Below are 24,361 nucleotides of genomic sequence, written 5' to 3' on the forward strand. Positions count from 1 at the left end.
ACAAACATTTCCATCGGCATTGAAAATGACTCCCTTTATGATGACTACTTCAATTTGGGAATAGGCTACATAAGCTTTGCTTGCTGTCTTTAACATAATCATATAGAGAAATCTGATTAGCTAAAGTAGTTCTGAACACTATCACCTTCATGACATCACTCTAGGAAGAAGCAGCCCTAACTTGGACAAAATAGAAAGGGATGAAAAATTGGGACAGGAGGGGTGGGATCTCGTATGGTATTGTTTGCAGGTTAACAGGAAGTATGAGAGGATATTTGCATAGTTGCTGAACATCAACACACAATTTCCTAAATTTCCTCTCTCTCCCTTTCCAGCTTAACCATAACCTAGCCCAGTCAATGTTACTGTGGGTGCGATATTCTGTGGATACACCCAACAGAAGTTTTCCTCTAATCCGTTCTCTTAGCATTTAAATGGTGCTGCTCCCATCAGGAGAAAAGCTCTTGTGTAGTTTGGTAAAAAAAAAAAAAAAGCAGGATAAAAATCAACGAATAAAAATAATTTTAAAAAATCATAAGGGGTGAAGTGGGGCAATAAGAAATATGTGTTTGACCTGTCAACTCTGTGGTTGGCAGTTGCATATCCTGTCTCTACATAGCTCTACTGTTTTTCAAATTCCTGAGGATCCAGTGACTGACAGCTAGTACTGTGAAACTATCATAACACATCAGCTAGTAGTGTAAAAATATAAGTAGCTTTACCCTTTTTTACCCTACTTATGTGCAATCTGTTTACACATTTTGATTTGCAGGAATATGTTTTCCTCCCTCCATCCTGCTGTCAGGGATTGCTAAGCCCTCCCACTGAGTACCAAGGAGGCAATAGAGACTCGCTGTGCAATCCACAAAAACTTTATTCAGTTAATAACACCTCTTCACACCTGTAGCATTAGGCCTAATTAGCTAAACAAAGAAAGGCAGTTGCCTGTCAACAAAAATGGACAGTTTCCCACTGTGCCCAGGCTTTTACCAGGCATCTCCTTCAGGGAGGACCCTGATGGGCAGCCAATCTGGCGGATCACCTCCCACCTCCTCGCAAATCCGCCCGCTTAACCCTGTGCTGAACTCTGGCATTTGTCAGTTCTGGTGCTCCCTCCCCCTCTGACAGAAGCTAAGTTCCCATGGGGAGCAGGGATAATGGTCTATCAACCTGGGCCTCATGTTCAATAAGCCCCTGGGAAGATTCATCCCTGATTCCTGGATAGTCTTGGAGAATTTCCTCCTTCACTCCCTGTCTTGGCTGGGCTTCTTCTAGCTCTGCCTCCGAATCTGAATCAGAGTCAAAAACGAAACCAGGGAGCTTGGGTCCAATCCTGACACCCCTGTAATTTTCAAGCAAAATAAAATTAGGTAGGGAAGTGAGGAGGAAAGAATACTCCCGCAAAACAGAATGCATTAGTTGCGTATAATGCTCATGTTAAAGCAACACTACAGAAGCAAAAGAAAACAAGATACATGGGAAAAATAATGGCAGAAGAAGAGGAGGGGTAGAAATACAGCTCCATAACCTTTTGCTATAAGAAGGTCAAGCCTGAGGCACAGAAGGAAATCACTTATTGAATGTGTGTGAGGACATCAGATACACACCAAACATTAAACAGATGACAGCTGCCGGCTCAGAGGGTAGACCAATATTCAAAAGAATCCCTTCCTTTTTCTCCTGTCCCCTCTTTAATTAATATATGAAATCAAAGTACCTCACTAAATCAGCTGTCATCTGACTCAGGATTAAAGAATGCAAGATCAGGGTTGCCTAGCTGGCTGGCTCCCTCTGGACTGTCCTACTGGTCTAAGGGCACAGAAATAACACAGTTTGTCAGGAAAGGGACAAATGCTATAATAACAATGTCCACCTAGACTCAGGCAAATAGTTCAGTTTAATTGTCTCTGCAAGACACCGTAGCTGAAGTTAAAGGCTTGGAAGGGAGGAGTACAGAAAATAGGTTATTTGCCCATCCTTTATTGAAAATTTCAGAGAAACCAAATATTGTGATCCCCTGGGAGCCAAGTATAGAGGACCAGTGACAGGGAAGATTACTATATCTCAGATCTAACTTAGAGTATAGGGAATATTATCATATTTTTCTGCTTTAAAAGTCTTTATTAGAGATATGAGATTTATGACCTCTTTTATTATTTTAAGAGAAACTATGAACTGTACAAAAACTGGGTCAGCCACAAAAGGGCAGAGAGATTAAAAGGTAGAACAGCCTACCTTCCAATGGTGAGAATGTCTTAGTTTCATGCAATTTACTTCACATGAGAGGTTAGAAGATGCAATAAGAGAGGATCTCACAAAAGGTGGCGAGACTCACAAAAGCACTGTCTCATGAAGAAATACTGGTATGCTGTGCCCACAGTATAAGGGATGCCAAATAGGACCAGCCAATGGTAGACTGGCCAAGGCACTTCCCTTTATGGATCAATGTATTGATTTGCGTGTCGTTCACCACTTTTTGGTGCTAAATACAGAGGAATGGACCACATGCACAGAAAGGCAAAGACCTTTTTATTCAAGCAAGCCTTTGGGGCAGGATCCAATGGTGCCCTTGTGAGGGTGGCCGGGCCCCTACTACTGGCACCTGTGATGATGTAGCACTTCCAGGGCAAGCCCCAAAAGGAATGGAAATGCTCGTTTCTGGAAGGGGCATGACCTGTCCCTTCCAGAAAGGAGTGTTCCTGCTTGTTTCAGAGCTTGCCCCTGGAAGCACTACATTGCGGCCACCAGCAGTAGGAGCGACGCATGTGCCAGGGCCAGCGGAGATGGCCACATGTGCACTGAGACCAGCGGACCTGGCCACCCACACAAAGGCACTGTTGGAACTTTGGCATGGAAGAAGGTCTGCCAGGATGGATGCTGTTTTTATTCTGTACTGTTGTGCTTTAATGCCTTTGTTTTATTATTGTTTTAATAAAGTTTTATTTTAGTGCTGTGCCAAAAATGGAAGAATTGAAATTCTCCCCATTGGGGGGGGGGGAGGAGAATGAAAACTCTGGTGAAAGAGGCTGGGAGAGGTGAGAATTTTGGAGAATTTTCTCCTTGGGGAGCGGGACAGGGTTTCAACATACCTTTTTAAGTGTAGGCAATTCTTGAGGGGTTTTCTTTCTTTCTTTCTTTCTTTCTTTCTTTCTTTCTTTTAAAAAACACCCCCTGTACTTGCAGGAGCCCAGGACTCTTCTCCAGCCTGGCAGCTCTTTCTGAACTCCCAGAAGACTATGTGACCTCTCCTTCTCCAGAAGGTATTCAGGAAGAACTCCCAGCTAGAGAAGAGTCCCAGGCTCCTGAAAGTGTAAGGGGATGTTTTGTGTTTTTGTTTTTAAATAGAAATAAGACACCTCAAGAATTGCCTGCACTTTAAAAAAACTATGTGGAAACCTTGTCCCCCTACCCAAAGAGAAATTTTTACAAAATTCTCTCCCTCCCGGCGAAAGAGGCAGAAAAAACAATGCCTCTTTTGCAGGGAGAGAAAAAGTTCCCCAAAATAGGGGGCAGGATTCAGCACAGCACTGTTTTATTTATGATTCCAAGCTGCCTTGAGCGCCATTTTTCTTGGTGGGAAGGTGGGATACAAATAAAACAAACAAACTTCTCAATGGGGTCTGCCCCATATATGTTATTATAAATATAATAATAAACATGGAATAGATAATCTTTGGATTTTCTGGGCAGTATCCTTTACTGCCACTGCACCTCTGCTAGTTCTGTTGCTCTAGGAGAATGGACCACTAGTGCAACAAGAACTAGCAGTTCCTGAAATAACTGGAAATGAGTGGTAATGCTGACCTGCCCTATTATGGAAATGAAAATGAGTGTTTCCACTCATTTCTGTGCTTATTTCAGGAACTCCGGATTCCTGTTGTGCTGGTGGTCCATTTACATGGAAATATACACACCATAACAGTGAACTGGGGTCAGCTCAGTGCTTTCTGGGAATTCCATGTGAACATAACCACCAGTTCAGAGTGATGCTCATTCTGATTCTCACTGTATCTGATGCTCACACACAGCTCCTGGACATACAAGGCTTCTTCAAATCACTGAAATATATGTCTGCGGTTGAAAGGGAACCACAGCTAGGAATGTAAGAAGTGCTTTGCTCAATCACACCAAGGTACATCTGGCCCATCATTCTGTTTCCAACTGGTTTGGTGTCCAACTTGCATGTCTTCACTTTTTCCTATGCAGAAAACTAAGTATTACGCTTGGCAACGTTATTATGGCAATAAGAACCAAGATATCTATGTGTGGAATGCAGAGAAATGTATTGGCATCTATATAAATCAAAAGCCTTACTTTGCTCAACCAAATAGCTTAAACCAAGTTGTGAATTCTAAGGTCAATTCACATGCCTACGGGCTCTACTGATAACCAGATCATGTTGTTGTTGTTCAGTCGTTAAGTCATGTCCGACTCTTTGTGACCCCATGGACCATAGCACGCCAGGCCTTCCTGTCCTCCACTCTCTCCTGGAGTGTGGTCAAGTTCATGTTCATTGCATCGGTGATGCTATCTAGCCATTTCATCCTCTGCCATCCCCTTCTCCTTTTGCCTTCAGTCTTTCCCAGCATCAGGGTCTTTTCCAGTGACTTTTCTCTTCGCATTAGGTGGCCAAAATATTTGAGCTTCAGCTTCAGTATCTGTCCTTCCAATGAGCAGTCAGGGTTGATTTCCTTTAGGATGGACTGATTTGACCACCTTGCAGTCCAGGGGACTTGTAAGAGCCTTCTCCAGCACCACAGTTCAAAAGCATCAATTCTTCGGCGCTCAGCCTTCCTTACAGTCCAGCTCTCACAGCCATACATTACTACTGGGAAAACCACAGCTTTGATTATATGAACCTTTGTCGGCAAGGTGATGTCTCTGCTTCTTACTATGCTGTCTAGGTTTGCCACAGCTTTCCTCCCAAGGAGCAAGCGTCTTTTAATTTCATGGCTACAGTCACCGTCTGCAGTGATCTTGGTGCCCAAGAAAATAAAATCTGTCACTGCTTCCATTTCTTCCCCTTCTATTTGCCAGGAAGTGATAGGGCCAGATGCCTTGAACTTAGTTTTTTTTAATGTTGAGTTTCAAACCAGCTTTTGTACTCTCAACAAGAGGCTCTTTAGATCCTCTTCACTTTCTGCCATTAGAGTGGTATCGTCTGCGTATCTGAGGTTGTTGATAATTCTTCTGGCAATCTTAATTCCGACCTGTGATTCATCCAACCCGGCATTTCTCATGATGTACTCTGCATATAAGTTAAATAAGCAGAGCGACAATAAGCAGCCTTGTCGTACTCCTTTCCCAATTTTGAACCAATCGGTTGTTCCATGTCTGGTTCTTACTGTTGCTTCTTGACCCTCATACAGGTTTCTCAGGAGACAGGTAAGGTTTCTCAGGTAAGACAGGTAAGGTAAGATGGTGGTACTCCCATCTCTTTAAGAATTTGCCAGAGTTTGTTGCGATCCACACAATCAAAGGCTTTAGCATAGCCAATGAAGCAGAAATAGACATTTTTCTGGAATTCTCTTGCTTTCTCCATAATCCAGCAAGTGTTGGCGATTTGATCTCTAGTTCCTCTGCCTCTTCGAAACCCAGCTTGTACTTCCGGTAGTTCTCGGTTCACATACTGCTGAAGCCTAGCTTGTAGGATTTTGAGCATCACCTTGCTGGCATGTGAAATGAACGCAATTGTACGGTAGTTCGAACACTCTTTGGCATTGCCCTTCTTTGGAACTGGAATGTAAACTGACCTTTTCCAGTCTTGTGGCCACTGTTGAGTGTTCCAAATTTGTTGGCATATTGAGTGCAGCACTTTAACAGCATCATCTTTTAGAATTTTAAATAGCTCAGCTGGAATACTGTCATCTCTGCTAGCTTTGCTGTTAGTAATGCTTCCTAAGGCCCACTTGACTTCACTCTCTAAGATGTCTGGCTCAAGTTCAATGACCGCACTATAATGGCTATCAGGAACATTAGGATCTTTCCTGTATAGTTCTTCTATGTATTCTTTCCACCTCTTCTTAATCTCATCTGCTTGTTAGGTCCCTGCCTTCTTTGTCCTTTATCATGCCCATCCTTGCACAAAACGTTCCCTTGAGATCTCCGATTTTCTTGAAAAGATCTCTAGTCTTTCCCATTCTATTCTTTCCCTCTATTTCTTTGCATTGTTCATTTAAGAAGGCCTTCTTGTCTCTCCTTGCTATTCTCTGGAACTCTGCATTCCGTTGGATTCTCCTTTTCCTTTCTCCCTTGCTTTTTGCTTCCCTTCTTTCCTCAGTTACTTGTAAAGCCTCATCAGACAGCCTCTTTGCTGTCTTGCATTTCTTTTTCTTTGGGATGGATTGAGTTGCTGCCTCCTGAACAATGTTACGGACCTCCATCCATAGTTCCTCAGGCACTCTTTCTATCAGGTCTAATCCATTAAATCTATTTATCACCTCCACTGTATATTCATAAGGAATATGATTTAGGTCATTTTTGTTGTTGTTCGGTCGTTAAGTCGTGTCCGACTCCTTGTGACCCCATGAACCATAGCACGCCAGGCCCTCCTGTCCTCCGCTCTCTCCCGCAGTGTGCTAGGGTTCATATTCATTGCATCGGTGATGCTATCTAGCCATCTCATCCTCTGCCGTCCCCTTCTCCTTTTGCCTTCAATCTTTCCTAGCATCAGGGTCTTTTCCATTGACTTTTCTCTTTGCATTAGGTGGTCAAAATATTTGAGCTTCAGCTTCAGTATCTGTCCTTCCAATGAGCAGTCAGGGTTGATTTCCTTTAGGATGGACTGATTTGACCTCCTTGCAGTCCAGGGGACTCGTAAGAGTCTTCTCCAGCACCACAGTTCGAAGGCATCAATTCTTCAGCGCTCAGCCTTCCTTATAGTCCAGCTCTCACAGCCATACGTTGCTACTGGGAAAACCATAGCTTTGATTATATGAATCTTTGTCGGCAAGGTGATGTCTCTGATGTCTTCTTACTATGCTGTCTCGGTTTGCCATAGCTTTCCACCCAAGGAGCAAACGTCTTTTAATTTCATGGCTACAGTCACTGTCGGCGGTGATCTTGGAGCCCAAGAAAATAAAATCTGTCACTGCTTCCATTTCTTCCCCGTCTATATGCCAGGAAGTGATGGGGCCAGATGCCATGATCTTCGTTTTTTTAATGTTGAGTTTCAAACCAGCTTTTCACTCTCCACTTTCACCCTCAACAAGAGGCTCTTTAGGTCCTCTTCACTTTCTGCCATTAGGGTGGTATCGTCTGCATATCTGAGGTTGTTGATAATTCTCCCGGCAATCTCAATTCCGACCTGTGATTCATCCAACCCGACGTTTCTCATGATGTACTCTGCATATAAGTTAAATAAGCAGGACGACAATATGCAGCCTTGTCGTACTCCTTTCCCAATTTTGAACCAAACGGTTGTTCCATGTCTGGTTCTTACTGTTGCTTCTTGGCCCTCATACAGGTTTCTCAGGAGACAGGTAAGGTTTCTCAGGTAAGACAGGTAAGGTAAGATGGTGGTACTCCCATCTCTTTAAGAATTTGCCAGAGTTTGTTGCGATCCACACAATCAAAGGCTTTAGCATATCCAATGAAGCAGAAATAGACGTTTTTCTGGAATTCTCTTGCTTTCTCCATGATCCAGCAAGTGTTGGTGATTTGCTCTCTAGTTCCTCTGCCTCTTCGAAACCCAGCTTGTACTTCCGGTAGTTCTCGGTTCACATACTGCTGAAGCCTAGCTTGTAGGAATGGTTTAGTGGTTTTCCCTACGTTCTTCAATTTAAGCTGAAATTTTGCAACAAGAAGCTCATGATCTGAGCCACAGTCAGCTCCAGGTCTTGTTTTTACTGACTGTATAGAACTTCTCCATCTTTGGCTGCAAAGGACATAATCAATCTGATTTCGATATTGACCATCTGGTGATGTCCATGTGTAGAGTTGCCTCTTGTGCTGTTGGAAAAGAGTGTTTGCTATAATCAGCGTGTTCTCTTGGCAAAACTCTATTAGCCTTTGTCCTGATTCATTCTGTACACCAAGGCCATGCTTGCCTGTTATCCCGGTGATTTCTTGACTTCCTACTTTAGCATTCCAATCCCCTATGATGAAGAGGACATCTTTTTTTGGTGTTAGTTGTAGGTCTTCTAGAAGGTGTTGTAGGTCTTCATAGAACCGATCAACCTCAGCTTCTTCGGCCTCAGTGGTTGGGGAATAGACTTGAATTACTGTGATGTTGAATGGTTTGCCTTGGATTCATACTGAGATCATTCTATCATTTTCGAGATTGTACCCCAGTACTGCTTTTCCCATCCTTTTATTGACTATGAGTGCTACTTCATTTCTTCCAAGGGATTCGTGCCCACAGTAGTAGATATAATGGTCACTTGAATTAAATTTGCCCATGCCTGTCCATTTGAGTTTGCTGATTCCCAAGATGTCGATGTTCAATCTTGCCATCTCATGTTTGACCACCTCCAGCTTACCTTGATTCATTGATCTGACATTCCAGGTTCCTAAACAATATTGTTCTTTACAGCATCGGATTTTCTTTTCACCACCAGACACATCCACAGCTGAGTGTCCTTTTGGCTTTGGCCCAGCTGCTTCACTCTTTCTGGCGCTACTTGGAAATACCCTCTGCTCTTCCCCAGTAGTATATTGGACACCTTCCCACCTGAAGGGCTCATCTTCCAGTGTCATCTCTTTTAGCCTTGTGATATGTTCCATGGGGTGTTCTTGGCAAGAATACTGGAGTGGGTTGCCATTTCCTTCTCCAGTGGACATTTTGTCAGAACTCTCTGCCATGACCTGTCCATCTTGGGTGGCCCTGCACGGCATAGCTTATGGCTTCACTGAGTTACATAAGCCCCTTCGCCACAACAAGGCAGTGATCCATGAAGGGGATCATACTGCCTGCCTAACCACACTTATCTCTACATTGTATTTTACACCTGTGTTTATATGTCAATCTGTGTCTTGTTTTTTTTCCATTTTCAGAGTCTTCCAGAATTTTATCAACCTTGGTTATTATCAGTCCTTTTCTTCAGCTGAGGTTTTGTATTATTCACAGAGACAGATCAATCCACTGATTAAGATTGAATGTGATTTCTTGTCTTTCTTTAAAAGGAGGAGGTGGAGGAGGAGGAAGGCTTTCCGTGCTACATGATGTACTAAAGACATTTTAGCAGCCAAAATAATGTAATGGATTGTACAGCAGCATGAAGATAAAATTAATCGTGTTTCCTTTCATGGTATCTATTCCAAATGCTGTTAAAAGAGATTTGTGTTTTTAGGATGAGCTCGGGAAATGTCATTTTCATGACACTGTATCCCCCACCTTATCTCTTCTCTTTCCCCTTCCCTCCATTTTGTGCTGTGTCTTTTTGCTTCTATATTCAGAAACACTTTGCCAGATCCTCCTGTATTTACAGCTTAGCAAGATTCGTTTCATATTCTCTGGAAAATGAACAGTCCATTCCCTGAAGATGCCAATTATTTGGTTCCTTTAAAGCTTTTTGCTTGGAACATCAGTTGATGAACATAAAAACAAACTCAGAAAGAGGTGAGCAAGCATCTTCCATCCATGAGCTGCAAATCTGAAAGGTATGAACATTGCATTTTTCTAAGTGCAAACTTGAAGCTAAAACAACAAAGGAAAACACTAAGCAAACAAGTGATAAAGGCTGTTGAGACTGGAGAATTCAGAGCAGATTACAGTAGTCCTTAGGATACATTTTTATCATGATGCTAACATTTGAAAACACACACACACACACACACCTATTCCTCAGAAGAGAAATTCTAATATGCCTTTGTTTCAGCCTTCACAGATATAAGTTCTTCATAAATTCTTCAGAGTTGCGCTCTGTGATTGTTAATGCAGGTTAGAGATGTTCTGTGATATGGACATTTGAAACAGTTCATGCAGCTGTAGGTTCATACAGCTGGGGGTTAAAGTGTTATTAGGTTATCCTTTAGATGACTAGATGTAGTGGCATTTCTTCCACTGGCAATAGACAACTGTATTTCTGTTTGGTAGCAGACTTATAATTCTTTTTATGCACTGCAGTTCTGTCTTAGCAAAACCAACTAAGGGAAAAATCCTATGCATGTTTCAATCGGAAGAAAATCCTACATCTAAACATGCATAGGTTTGAGCCTCAAATGGCTTGAGGCAGACCTACTTTAATTATTGTGAACTGTCCAAAGGGCTTTGGCCATAGGGTGGTATAGAAATATAATAAATAAATAAATAAATAAATAAATCTTTTAAAAAATCAGTGTTAGGAACACAGGAAGCTGCCTTCTACCGAGTCAGACCATTGGCCCATCTAGCCCAGTATTGTCAATGCTGATTGGCAGCAGCTCTCCGGGGTTTCAGGCAGTCTTCTTTCTTAGCCCTGCCTGGAGATGCTGTGGATTGAAGCTAGGACTTTATGCATGCAAGGCTTACTTAGAATCTCCAATTTTATGGTTTTCTGATTAGCACTAGGATGGCATTCATAGCTTTCAAACAGCAGAAGAAATTATTTGCAAATGGATGAAGAATTTTAACAACAATCTCTCTCTCTATATTTATCTCTATTTTATCATCAGTTCATAATTCTCCTTTCAGGCTTGAATGAGGTAATCTTCTCACCTTGCAGCCAACTCTGTGATATGGATTTTAGTTGTGTGGGGCACCTTAATGAAATGGAAACCAATTAGAAAGTAAACGTCCGCAGTCTGAAATATGCCTTTGGACCATGGCATAATGCATGGAAACAGAGTGTATTTATAGTCTACTGAGGCCTGTCTTATAGTACAATAACAGGAACATCATTTACTAAACAAACACCAGCTGCCCATATATCTCCGACACCTGACCGTTTTGTGGGGCACAGAAAGCTTCATCAAACACAGCCGTCTATTAAGGAGTAGAAGTAAAGCTTTTAGTGTTAATAATAAAAATAAATAAATAACTGGGTTAAGTCTACTCCCAAAGGTGTAGAGATCTTTTTTCTTTTTTAAGGCGGCCTTTTTATTTTCTTCTTCCTGAGTGCAGTGATCTGTCATAGCCACTATAAACAGTGGTGGATGGTAGATTTTATGTGGCAATCCCTGGTAAGCTGGTATTCCACTGGCACATCTCCAAGCATGTATTGGAGCACACAACTAGGGCCATCTCTGCATGTTTTCTGAAGTGTGACAGTGCTTCTTGTTTCATATGTGGTACACCACTAGACAGAGGTGCAGCTATTTCTGGAATGAATGGGGAAATCTTCCAAATGACATATCAGGCTCTTCCCCTCCACTGCTAAAGTTATGCTTCCAAGTTTTAAGAATGTAGGGAGAGCCCTGATGGGTCAGACCAAAGGTCCATTTATTCTAGGGGTGGGCAACTTGTGGTCCTCCACATATTTTGGCCTACAACTCCCACGATTCCTCTTCACTGGCTATGTTGGGTAGGGCTGATGGGAGTTGTAGGCCAAAACATCTGGAGGGCCACAAGTTGCCCACCCCTGCTGTAATCCAACATCCTGTTTCTGACACTGGTCAGCCATAAATAAGGTATGAGAGCAACTGGTATGCAGAGATATATTTCCTCTGAATATGGTGATTCCATTTAGCAGTCAATGCTAATAGCCATTGATAGACCTATCCTCCTTGAATTTGTCTAATCCCCTTTTAAAGACACATAGAACAGCAGCCATCACTACATTTTGGGTGATTGAATTCCATATATTAAACTATGCATTTTGCGGGGAGGTACTTTCTTTTGTCTGTCCTGAATACACTGCCAATAACTTTCCCTGGTTGACCTTGACATCTAGGATCATATGAAAACTAGGATAATGTGTTTTTTTCCTTTTATTTACTTTTTCCACAAAACTAATTGTTTTAAATAAATCATGTTCTTTCTTAGCTCCAAATGCTTTAGTTATTCCTCAAAGGTGCTGAAAACCCTTGATCGTTTTGGTTGCTTTTTCTGCATCTTTTCCTCTGCTCTGAGATATAAGAGAGAGACAGAGAGATGGGGTGAATACTTTTTTTAAAAAAAAGAAAACTCCATTCCATCCCCCCTCCAACTAAGGATGTCCATCCATTGAAAATCTGGCCCTTTGGGGGGCCTGACAGATCCCCACTGCCAGCTTGGCTTGGCTTGCATTTGTGAGCCAACCTGCGAACTTTTTCCAAAATCCAGGAACTTTTTGTAGGGTTTTTCTTTTCGTGCCTCATCAATAGAAAGTTGCACAAATTACAGCTGGAATTTGCATAATTTGTGTAAACTGCAGCTGCAATTTGCACAAATTATGCAATTTACAAGTGGAAGTTGCACAAATTATGGAATTCGCTCAACTTTCTATCGATGAGGGGAAAAAACATGGAAAATCCATGAGCTGGCCTGATGCGATGCAGATCGTGTTGGGCCAGCTTGGAGGAAACTGAACTGAAGTCCAGGAGAGCTAAGCTACTGAAACCAGACAGCTACTAAGTAGCTACTAAGCTACTGAAAACAGACAGCCAACATTCTCTGGCCACTGATCATGCTCATTTCTCACTGTGTTTTGCCCTCCCCAAGACACACTTGGGGGAGTTCCTAATTTTTTTCATTGTACCTCTGCAAACCTTGTTCCCCAAAGCCTGCTGATACATCCCTCTTGTGCACAGATGGTGCCTTCTTGTAATAAGAATGTTCATTTTTAGTATGTAGGATAAAGGCTGTAATAATGGGCTGTAAGTTTTGTTTTTAATTTATTTTTAATCCCCTTCCTAATAATGTCTAGCATGGAATTTGCCTTTTTCACTGCTGCTGAATACTGAATTGACATTTTCATTGGACTATCCACCAAGACCCCAAGATCTCTTGCCTGGATAGTCATAGCCTGTTCAGATACCATCACTGTATATGTGAAGTTGGGGCTGAACTGAGGGAACCAGGGACATGAGACAGTGAAGCAGGGACATTCTATGAGCCCTACTGAAGACCACCTCCATGAAGACTCCTCCTCCTCCAACTCGCACCACTAGCAGCCATTCTAATGGACTATACTGAAGGGGATGAGCATTAGAAGTAAGGCCATTCTACCAGCCTGGCTGAAAGATTAAGAGAGCAATCCTATAGCCCTAAACAGGATCTGGATGGACATAGGATAGTTCATATTCCTGGATTCAAGTTCAAAGTCAGCACTCCAACCTTGGGCTCAAGAGTCTGAGCTCCCCACCCTCTCCCCCTTGCAGCCAGCACAGAGAGAACCATGTCAGCTGCCTCTCCAATGTTGCAAAAGCGACCTTGGAGGGAAGGTAAAGGGGGTGTTTCTGTGTGTGGGGAGGGGACTGGGGAGGCCGGCTTATGAGGAATCTTCTAGCCTCCCCAGCCTCTTTCCTTCCCTGATGCTTCAGCTAGACGGATGACAAAGTCTGTCTAGCTGAAATGCAGAGTAGGAGGAGTGCGGAGGTGAAGACTGCCTCCACTGCTCCTCCCACTCTGCATTGGATGGTCATAGGCCTCTGAGTTTGGAGGCTTATGGCCATCCCCATAGGACTGTGCCCTTAATTGTTTTCTTCTTCCCTTGTACGTTGTGTCTTTTTAGACCGTACTCTACAGGCAGGGACTGTCTCATTTTACTGTGGATTATATGTAAGCCACTCTGAGAGCCTTTTTGGCTGAGGAGTGGGATAAAAATACTATAAATAAATAAATAAATAAATAAACTTGTTGTGCATCACTTTACATGGAATCTTTGCAGTTCATTTAAAAACATCACTGATTTTCCCTCTCCCACCTGAAGATATTGTTTTGTACACAAGTTGTTTCTGCCTGGAGTTCAGTAGCACAGATGAAAGTGGATAATCCCTCTGAGTAGCTCAAAAGTCAATGCACCAGAGGTCAGGAGTAATAGAATTACTGCATTTGAGGCAATGGGGACAGCTGATGGGAAGGACTCTCTAGTTTCAGATGGATCTCTGCTCCTTCACTAAAGTTGACATAATCTAGTTATTATCAAAAGACAGCAGGAAAATGGAGGCAATGTGACTTTGCCTAATTTTTCACAGCGGAGTAACTTACTTCTTTGCTTAATACCTTCAGAGAGAAAGACTTATTTTTTCCCTTAGCATTGAACAGACTATTTCTGACAAGAACATAGGACTAGCTCTGTGTGCACGTGTAAATCAGACAATATCAAAATCTAATTTTCCCAATCCCCATATATGTATTAAGAGCTTCAGAGATTTCTCCTACAATAAATGAATTAAGATGATGAACCAGGCAGAACACAGACATAAGAAAAGGAGGAAACTTAAAGGAAGAAAGCACTTAAAGAAATGAATAAAAGGTCACTTGTCTCATCCTTTTAAAGAAGGATATCAACAAACTGGGAATGATTCAGATGAGAGCTGCAAAGGTAATAAAGAATGGCTGAAGGATCATATATACTTACCTTAAACAAAAGAAAAAGGGTAAAGCATAATATTACATTATCCAGCCATTTTGACAAGCTAGGCAACTACAATGGGGTGGGATGGAGGAATGGCAAAAATATACTATAGATTTACTCTACACTCACTCCATTACATCATGGGGCTCTTATTGAGTCTATGCCTTCCTGCTTGTGATCTGCATCACAGATTCAGTGCTTTGCTTCACTGTTGGTACTCTCAAACACTGCCCTAGAGCCCTTATTGCAGTAGGATGTAATGGCTTAAAGAGTATCTTTATATAACATCCCAACAAAGCATCCAATATGCTACTGCAACAGAAAGGCATCTGCTAAAAGAAAGCTTCCCTGTTCAATTACTAGTAAGGCGGTTGGGTTGAAAGGGCTATGAGCAGGGCTCTGCTTGAGTCAGAGCTTAAGCGCTTTCCACTTCCTCCACCTCCCTTTCTCCTACCTCTTTCCCCCTACACCCAACCAAGGGTACTCATAATTTACCCTGGGCTTAAGAAGGGAAAGTGGTGGCTGCAGAGGCAGTACAGGCAGTTCCAGCTCCTCGGTGGAGCTTCCTTTGCCATGGAGCAACGCATTAGTACTACACAGCCCAGTGTCCTTGCTGGGAAAGCAACACTATTCATATTCATTTCTGGTCATGTCTTTCTTCTTTTGTCCCAGGTAGGTTGGGTGAGCCCTTGGGAAAAGCTGGGGAAGTGGGTGCTCAAGTGCCTGTGAATGTTTTACGCATACTTGCCTGGAGTGCACACAGAACATCAATCCTTTATTCATGCATGCTTGGTTAGAGTGCAAGAAAAGGACTGGGTCCCTTTTGGGGCTAATACAGGGATGCTCTTGCATTCCTAAATAGAAGGTGTTTAAGAAAACATTCTGGTGGCCTATAATATCAGTTACAGGACCATGACCATATATGGCTTTCTGGAGACAACAGGCTATGGAAATGTACAAGTCATATAGGATCTCAGGTAGAGTAGATGTTCCATAACAAATCTTCAGTTAATAACCCATTAGGAGTCTATTGCTCTTGCATGCATACCCAATTCCCCCCCGCCCGCCTTTTTTTTGTCTCTCTGTACCTTGATCCTAAAGATATATGGATACTCACTTGTGCAATGTGGTGGGTTTGAAACAGGTAAATCCCACTGAAAGTAGTTTTCTCTTTTTATACTCACTGGTATATGTGGCTTTGAGCTGGCCAAAGCATAGATGAGCCATTTCCAGAACCTTTCACCTACACCCCTATGTCCTATCACACATTGGGAGTTGGACTTGACGGTCTTGTAGGCCCCTTCCAACTCTACTATACTATTCTATGTTTTTCTGTGAGTCCAAAATTATTAATGCACATTGTTAGCCAGGATGTGCTGTGGCTGGCATTTACATCTCACAATCACTGAATGTTTTCCTGAGCTGATGAAGAAACTTTCCAGAAACTGAGCAAAGTGGTTAATACCTAGGAGACTAGGGTTTGAGATACAGTTGTAGGTTCATGCTTGGTATAAACATGCCAAGTATTTTGAGCAAAGAAAATCCAATATTCCAGGTCAGCATGAGACAACAACACAACACAAAATCAGGAAGTAGCATTAGTCTTATTCATGTGTTATAAAAAGTGGTGAAACTTACCATGCAACCAGGAATGGGGCTGCACTGAGTAGTCTTGCCTCTGACATTACTTCACACCATGACCCCACCCATAATTCCTGCAGTGGATGGCTGCAGTGGGGAGGCCTTCATACATACAGTAGGGTTCCATGATTCAGAACCCTACACAACTGGGTTTCCGAATAGCTTGGAATCCTATACATGTAGAGCTATACACGTGAAGGCCTCCCAGCTGCAGGCATTAGTGGTGTATGTGTGGATGCCTACGGGTGGGGCCACAATATGATGTAAAGTTGGGGGTGGGGCTACTCAGTGTGGCCCCATTCCTGCACGCATGGTGAATTTCATCACTTTTTATAATGCATGAATAGGGCTATTGTAACAACAAGAAAATTATAACAAGAAACAACTAGTCATCATCATCGTCATGGTGATCACTCATGACCGAGTAAGATTGTCTTCCAAAGATAGAGTCTATATAGATAACCCTTTAAAAGGATTAGACAGATTCAATGAAGATAGGTCAATCAACACATTAATCTCTAGTAGTGGGTCTGCAGGTGGCTGTAAAGGCCGATTCTGGATCTACACAGCCTCCCACAGTGTGGACAAGGGTTCCAGGTGGAAGGCGGTCACAGTGAGGGGTTGTTTGACGTGCTTTCCACTGAGCTCGTTTCTCCCTTTCACTCTGTACTTGTGCTTCTTCATAGTCCATAGCGCCTTTAATATAGGCTGACCTCCAGTTGGAACGCTCATGAGTTAAAGCTTCCCAGTTCTCAATGCTTATGTTACATTTTTTTTAGATTAGCTTTAAGAACATCTTTAAATTTCTTTTGCTGTCCACCAATATTCCGTTTTCCATGCATAAGTTGGGAATAGAGTAATTGGTTTGGAAGATGATAATTAGGCATTCGAACAACATGGCCGATGGAGCGAAGTTGATGTTGGAGAATCATTGTTTCAATGCTGGTGGTCTTTGCTTCTTCCAGTACTCCCACATTAGTCCATCTGTCTTCCCAAGTAATTTGCAGAATTTTTCAGAGGCAGCATTGGTGGAATTTTTTGAGAAGTTGGGAGTGGCGTTTATAGATGGTCCATGTTTCACAGGCGTACAGTAAGGCTGGTAGTACAATGGCTTTGTAAACAAGCATTTTGGTCTCCCTGCGAATGTCCCAATCCTCGAACACTTTATGCTTCATTCAGGAGAATGCTACAGTCGCAGAGCTCAGGCGATGCTGAATTTCAGCGTTGATGTCAGCTTTTGTGGAGAGATGGCTGCCAAGATAAGATAAGTGATCGACATTTTCCAGCATCACACCGTTAAGCTGGATTGATGGTGCTACAGAGGGATTGGTTTGTGCTTGCTGGTAAAGCGCTTTGGGTTTTTTGATGTTAAGCGAGAGGCCGAGCTTTTCATATGCTTCTGCGAAGATGTTTAGGATAGTTTGGGGATTTTCCTCTGAATGTGCGCAGATTACGTTATTATCAGCATATTGAAATTCTATGACAGAGGATGTAATTACCTTACTTTTTGCTTTCAGCCTAATGAGATTAAAATGTTTTCCATCTGTTCGATATATGATTTCTACACCAGTGGGAAGTTTCCCTTCAACAAGGTGTAGAATCATAGCGATGAAGATAGCGAATAAGGTTGGAGCAATGACGCATCCCTGTTTAACGCCTGATCCCACTTTTGAGTGGATCAATTTGAGAGCCATTGTTATCCAAGATTGTTGCCATCATGTCATCATGGAGGAGCTGCACGATGTTCACAAATTTATTAGCGCATCTGGTTTTCAGAAGTTTGATCCAGAGAGCAGTACGATTTACAGTGTCGAAAGCCTTAGTCAGATCAATAAACACCATGTACAGGGGTTGGTTTTGCTCCCTGCATTTTTCTTGGAGCTGTCGTGTGGTGAAGAACATATCCACTGTCCCCCTGGAAGGGTGGAAGCCATTTTGAGATTCAGAGAGGATGTCTTCTGAGATAGGTAGAAGTAGGGATGGCGGAGAATTCTGCCACAGATTTCAGTGAGGCCAAATGCACTGGCATTCGGCCCCTGAAACCTGTGGCGGAACGGCCTCCCACCCCCGCCACCCCACGGTATCCCCCCGGGACGAAGCTTACCTGGGGCGGATGCAGAGGTGGCGGAAGCTCTGGCGGCGGCTCTGGCAGCGGCTCTGGTGGTGGCGGCTGGTCTCTTGGCCAGCTGCTGCAGCCGCAAATGGCGGCCATTGTAGTGGCTGCCATTTGCGTCCTTCCAGGCTGCTGTGATAGGCTACGTATTTATGTAGCCTATCACGGCAAAGAGCAGGGGCGTAATGGTGGCCACTATGCCTTTTGCGCCCCTGCTCTTTGGCGTGATAGACTATGTAAGTATTTATATAGCTTATCATGGTAAAGGTAGCCACGCAAATGGTGCAGCGGCCGCCGTTTGCATAGCTGCCTTTACCGTGATAGGCTACGTAAATACTTACGTAGCCTATCACGGCAAACAGCAGGGGCGCAAACGGCGTAGCGGCCGCCATTTACGTCCCTGCTGTTTGCTGTGATAGGCTACATAAATACTTACGTAGCCTACCACGGCAGCCTGGAAGGACGCAAATGGCGGCTGCTACGATGGCTGCCATTTGCGGCCGCAGCAGCCCAGCTGCGGCCGGAACTCTGGCTGCGGCTGGCCCTGGCTGGCGGCTCCGCAGACCTGCCATTGAGTGGAGCCGGCTGGGGAGGATTCCGGGGGGAGGGACGGAGCGCCTCCCCCCCATTACGGATGCCCCAGCGCAGAACCAAGTAGGTGTTTTGTACATCCCTAGGTAGAAGGCGGTTTGCGAGGATCCTTGCCAGGATTTTGATGTCTGAGAGATGCCTCGATAGTTTCCACAATCTGTTCTATCACCCTTTTTAAAGAGAGTGATAATTATGGCATCCCTGAAGTCTGCTGGGATCTCCTCCCTCATCCAGATTTTTTCAATGAGCTTGTGAAGCTGTTGTGTAGCTTCAGGCCAACCTTCTTTAAAGACTTCAACAGGGATCCCATCAGGTCCACTAGCTTTATTATTTTTCATTTGGTTAATGGCTTTACTGACTTCCTCCAAACTAGGGAATACTGCAAGCTCATATCTGGTTTGTTTTTGTGGGGTTTGTGAGAAAACCTTATCAGCCACAATAGAGATACGGTTAAGGAGGTTGTGGTAATGCTCTTTCCAGCGCAGTGCAATTGACTCTTTGTCCTTTAGAAGTTCAGCACTATCTATTGAGCGTAAGGGTTTGTACCATGGTTTGTTGGTCCGTAGATGGCCTTTGTGGCATTAAAAAAGCCCCATGCATCATGGGCATCTGCAAAATGCTGGATTTCTTGTGCTTTCTTTATCCACCAGGTGTTCTTAAGTTCTCTAGTTCTTCTTTGGAACTCGGCCTTTGCACTGGCATAGATTTTTTTCTTAGCGGCACAGTGGATGTCTTTTTGCCATATTTGGAAAGCTTTCCTTTTCTTATCAATAATATGTATATGTTCAATCTCCCTATCAGTCTCATCAAACCAGTCCTGATGTTTCTTAGTTTGGTATCCGATAGTTTGTTCACAGGCTGCGATAATGGAAGTCTTCAGTTTATTCCAGTGTTCCTCGACATTTTCAGGGGTTTCCATAGGTAGATGTTGAAGGGTTGTTTGAAAGCAGGCTCGCTTAATAGGGTCTTGAAGGGCTTGGGTGTTCATTTTACGCCTTGGTTTTCTTCCTTGGAGCCTATGTTGAGGGACAATCTTAATGGCCATCGTGGAACGAATTAATTGGTGGTCTGTCCAGCAGTCTCAGTGTGGCCCCACTACTCAGTGTGGCCCCATTCCTGCTCACATGGTGAATTTCACCACTTTTTATAATGCATGAATAGGGCTATTGTAACAACAAGAAAATTATAACAAGAAACAAATAGTATGGTAGATGTGACAAATGTTAATTAAAATTTAAGTTAAATGTAATGAAATAGTCATGATGGTTCAACATAGCACTAAGTCCATCTTTTCCAAGGGCAAAGGCTGTCAACCTCATCCTGATCATTCACACACCTGCTCTAGTTTCAATTCTTAGAGAAAAGAGTGGCTGTAATTTAATGTAGGAGCCAGTAAGCCCTACCACTTTCCTGATCTGGAGTCTTTGGATTGGTCAGTTACTTTAGGTTTTAGACTATTAATTTTTTTTTTTGCTTTTACTGGAAAGTGACTATATCTCAAACCTGCAAAGTGTTGAAAGGGCAGAGACCTTCAAGTCAGAGAGGCTCTGCCAGGTTTGTTTATTTTTAGCTTCCCTTTCTGTCCTCTCTTAAAATGTTCAGTTGTGATGTCTAAAGTCAAACTGAAGCCAAGAGTGGCAGGCATTTTAAAAGCACTCAGACTTAAAGACTGACATATCTAGTGACTGAGCAGAATGCTTAGGTTGTATATGCTTCTAGGCCCAAATAGATTTACTTTCATGTGGTTGTCTAGCATTTATAAACTCCCAACAAAGTGGACTTTCTTCCTTCGGCTCCATATCCTCCTCCCCCAACTCCACCACAGCTGCAGTCTCTAGCTACAACTATAGAACTAAGCACCATTTTTAGTAATGGAAATGTTCATTCTCAGAGCTTGGTGCCAAAAGATGCTGTTGGAAATGACAGCCATTTATCTGTTGTCAGACCATTATGGAAACTGTAGTTTTCTTGTCAATACCAAGCTTCTTTTCTACAGTGTTTTTAGAGATATTCAGCTAGTCCTGTGGTTTTCAAGCTGTGTTGCTGGGGTGCCTTGGAAGTTTACCAGGGACTCATCAAATGAGGAGATGAGAAATGGTTGACAAGCTTTCCTGAAAGACAGCTTGTCCATCACCACCAAATTCCTCTGAACTGCACAGCCACAGGGATGACTTGGGCCGTGTGTTCAAGCGCAGGTCATTGTAGCCCCAGTCCTAGACAGTGCCCCACATGTCCTGAGTGTGCACCCTAGAACTTGCTCCCAAATCCTTTTCAAAGTGCTAGGGCTCGATGACAGATGTGCAGGATTCTTTGCTATTAATGGAGGAATGGCAAAGTGGAAAAGCAGAAAGCTAGTTTAATTAGCAGTGTTCAAACTTGTTCTAAATGTAGTACCTCTCTATTAAACTTTGTTTAGGGTTCTGATATCAAAACTTCCCCACAATACAAAAAAAGAGGCCCACAGCCCCTAACTTCCTTTTCCTGTCATCATGGAAGGTCTTGCCCTTCCTTTTGGCAACCAATATGTTGCAGCAAAGCAACAAAAAGTCTGCTTTAGATAGCATTTACCCCAACAGTCTTACAGAACTTCTTTCCAATGTATGCCGATTGAAAGTTTCTGCAGTAGTTAATTCATTCATAGCCAATCGATGGATCAGAGGAAAAAAATACAGAGATAATGATAATGGGTTAGATCCAGATTTCATCACACTTAGAGTAAATCCAGTGAAATCAAATGGGCTTTATGTTAGTCTACTAATCTAGTCTAATCTAGATCCAATCCATTCTTTTCTCATTTCCTTCAGATGTTCAGAATGTAATTTGTTCATGGTGAGTCAAAAGATAGAGTGAAGTCAACCTTTAAAAGCATAACAATATGCCTTATTGTAAACTATACCCATTGAACCTGGCACCTGTAGCATGCACTGTTCTGAAAATATACCTGTTAGTGTCATTCTTGAGCTATACCATTTCATACTGAAGGTACAGTGATGCATTTTAGAATGCTTTGCATGTAGACATGATATGCTATGTTTTCGGGGTGCATGGTTTTATTTTATTTTTTTTTAAGGTGGGAGAGCATTCAAAAATGCTCTCCCACCTGTACCTGCAATCTGAATTCATAGATTTCCAGACATCTGCCAAATGACTTCGCTGATTCTGTGTAGATCATTCTGTAGAGTTCATTCAGGTTCTATATCCCTGAATTTTTCTCTCCAAAGGTTAAGGAGAAAGTAAAAACAAAACAAAACACCAACATGTTCAGGGATACTGCCTATTTTGGAGTGAGAGAGGTAGAAAAAGAAACAGAAAAAATCATTAGATATTGATTTTGATATATCATCTTTAATTCTGAGACATAAATTGTTCATAGATTAGACTGTCAGGAAACCATAGACAGTACAGAGGAAAAGGCCTCACAATTAAGACCATCCATCTCGTTGTCAATGGAAGACTGTTGCTAACTGTGTGCTTTCTCTTGGTGCCTAGATTGATTATTCAGTCCCAATTACTGACAGGCTCTAATTGCTTAGGCCTAGTTCCAGTTTTTGTCATTACTCCTACAAGGTTGTCAACTGCTATTATTTTAAGCAAGTGTCATAACTGTACATGCTACTCAAAGGTGAAGAAGTCATGAAAACAACAGCTTCTTTTTAAAAATAAACAAATAACCCAAATTGGAATATTTTAGTTCCTGTCAATGTATTTAAAAATGTAGCAGGCATTTAAGACTCATAGAATCATAGAATAGTAGGGTTGGAAGGGGCCTGTCAGACCATCGAGTCCAACCCCCTGCTCAATGCAGGAATCCAAGTCAAAGCATCCCTGACAGGTGGCTGTCCAGCCTCATCTTGAAGACTCAAACACTTAAGAGTAATTGTCACCCTTAATAATTATTTCATATACAATTCAATGTTTTAAAAATAATTTTAAAGGTTCCGAGTAATTTTCGTTCTACCATTTACAGTTTTCATCACACTTTCCGAAGGAGCATTTTTGAGCAACAAGCATGTTGACTTCCCTGTGCGGATTGCTGCCAGTATGAATGCCAGACCAATGCCCAGTATGACCATTGGAGAGAGGAAAGGAGTGGTCCAAAACAGAAACTGTATCTCAAAAGTCTTATGCTACTTTGTATTTCTTCCTTGAGGTACCTTTCCTGGCACAGTATATATATCTTAGGTAGAGATGTCAGAGAAATCCACAATAGATTCAAATGTGTTTGGATTTCTATGAATCTGACCTGCAGATTCCACAGCAGAACAGCTTTTTTTTCAAGTCATGAGGATTCCCCAGACTTATGGACTGCTTTTTAACTTTGGCGGAGGGGATTTGCACTCACACTAATGTGCATTAGCAGATAAGTGCATTAGGATTACTGTGCATTAGTGCAAATGTGCATTAATGTTAATGCACATTAATGCAAGTGTGCATTAGCATTCATGCACATTAGCGCTAATGTGCATTTGTGCAGATGGAACAAAATTTTTGTATAGCTATAAAAAAAAATTTGATTCCATCAATGGATGGAACAAAAGATCTGCAAATCTGCAAAACAGAGGCAGAACAGATTAAACAAAATCTGTACATCCCTGCTCTTAGGATACAGTCTAGCATTTGCATTGGTATTAATGATATAGAGCAAATAATGTTTCATACTTTTATGCATAACATTAAGGCCCAAAGCAAGAACATACTTATGCTTATCTCCCTCCCAAGATGTGCATGCTCCCAATGTATGTAGAAGGCATGCTTCTTGCAATGAAATGCTGAAGTTATACTTTACATGTCATCAACACCCACAAATAAAGGAAATGTGGCTCACTTGCATGTCCTGCATTTGCACACATTCCCCTAGAAGCGTGCAAAGCTGGTAAGAGGTAGTTATCTTTTATTCCCATTCTACAGATGGAAAGCTCAGGGTAAGAGAATACTGATTCCATGTTCTATAACTAGATAATTACTTAAAATCAGTAAAAAAAAATTAACCATTCTGCATATTTGGGAGAATACTTCTGCTTTCTGTTGACCTTTTGAAAGATTACATCTATTTGCCATGACCTTTGCAACAATCAGACCGAATACATCCCTTATACAAAAAAGATCTATCTACGTTTATCATCCACCATCATTTACCACCTGGCTTACTACTCAACTTGCTACAAAATATATACTATTACAAATCAACGAAGTATCTGTGAAATCCAGTTCATTTTTATCTGAATAGCTTTTCTTCTTGCAGTCAAATTTTACAGGGGAAGAAACCACAGAAAGCACCCTACCACAAGTATCACTAGGTAGCTGTGAGAACAGCCAAGAAAGCATTCTAAGTCTCCCTGTTATTAAGGGTATATGGAAAGAGATGTGCATTATACGGTGCTACTATAGCTTCTTTTCTCCCTAATTTGTATCAAGCTGGCAGCAGGTGCTGAGTGACTGCATACTGGTGCTCCTAAAAGCAGGTGTAAAGAATGCTATTCAACATGCGGCTCTGGGCACACCCTGAGGCAATCTGCATCTTCATATGCCTTGTGCAGACAGAGTACCTCAATTCAAAGAGAGTCCCAGGCTCCCTATTTCCCCAATATATATAAAGCAC

General features: G+C 42.4%; 2 protein-coding genes across 15 annotated transcripts in view; one reads left to right on the plus strand and one right to left on the minus strand.

The window, feature by feature from the left end:
* The window catches only part of UNC5C (unc-5 netrin receptor C), a 457,616-nt gene that overhangs the window by 262,449 nt on the left and 170,806 nt on the right, over positions 1–24,361 (minus strand). The window lies entirely within an intron of this gene.
* The window catches only part of LOC146343729 (uncharacterized), a 226,568-nt gene that overhangs the window by 182,696 nt on the left and 19,511 nt on the right, over positions 1–24,361 (plus strand). Inside the window, exons 4-6 of one of the 14 annotated variants that reach the window (XM_084855646.1) lie at positions 3,184–3,310; positions 4,029–4,132; positions 8,995–9,600. The exons of 11 other annotated variants lie outside the window; for them this stretch is intronic. In XM_084855646.1, coding sequence (XP_084711772.1) covers positions 3,184–3,310; positions 4,029–4,106 — 205 coding nt within the window. In that variant the 3' untranslated portion in view covers positions 4,107–4,132; positions 8,995–9,600. Of the gene's footprint in view, positions 1–3,183; positions 3,311–4,028; positions 4,133–8,994; positions 9,601–22,729; positions 22,913–24,361 lie in introns of those variants that run through there. 2 more of the 14 variants (XR_014791992.1, XR_014792000.1) reach the window with 2 other exon arrangements.

Source organism: Heloderma suspectum, chromosome 5, assembly GCF_057233095.1.
Source record: "Heloderma suspectum isolate Gila_16-S chromosome 5, 16-S_ref, whole genome shotgun sequence".
NCBI classification, from domain to species: domain Eukaryota; kingdom Metazoa; phylum Chordata; class Lepidosauria; order Squamata; family Helodermatidae; genus Heloderma; species Heloderma suspectum.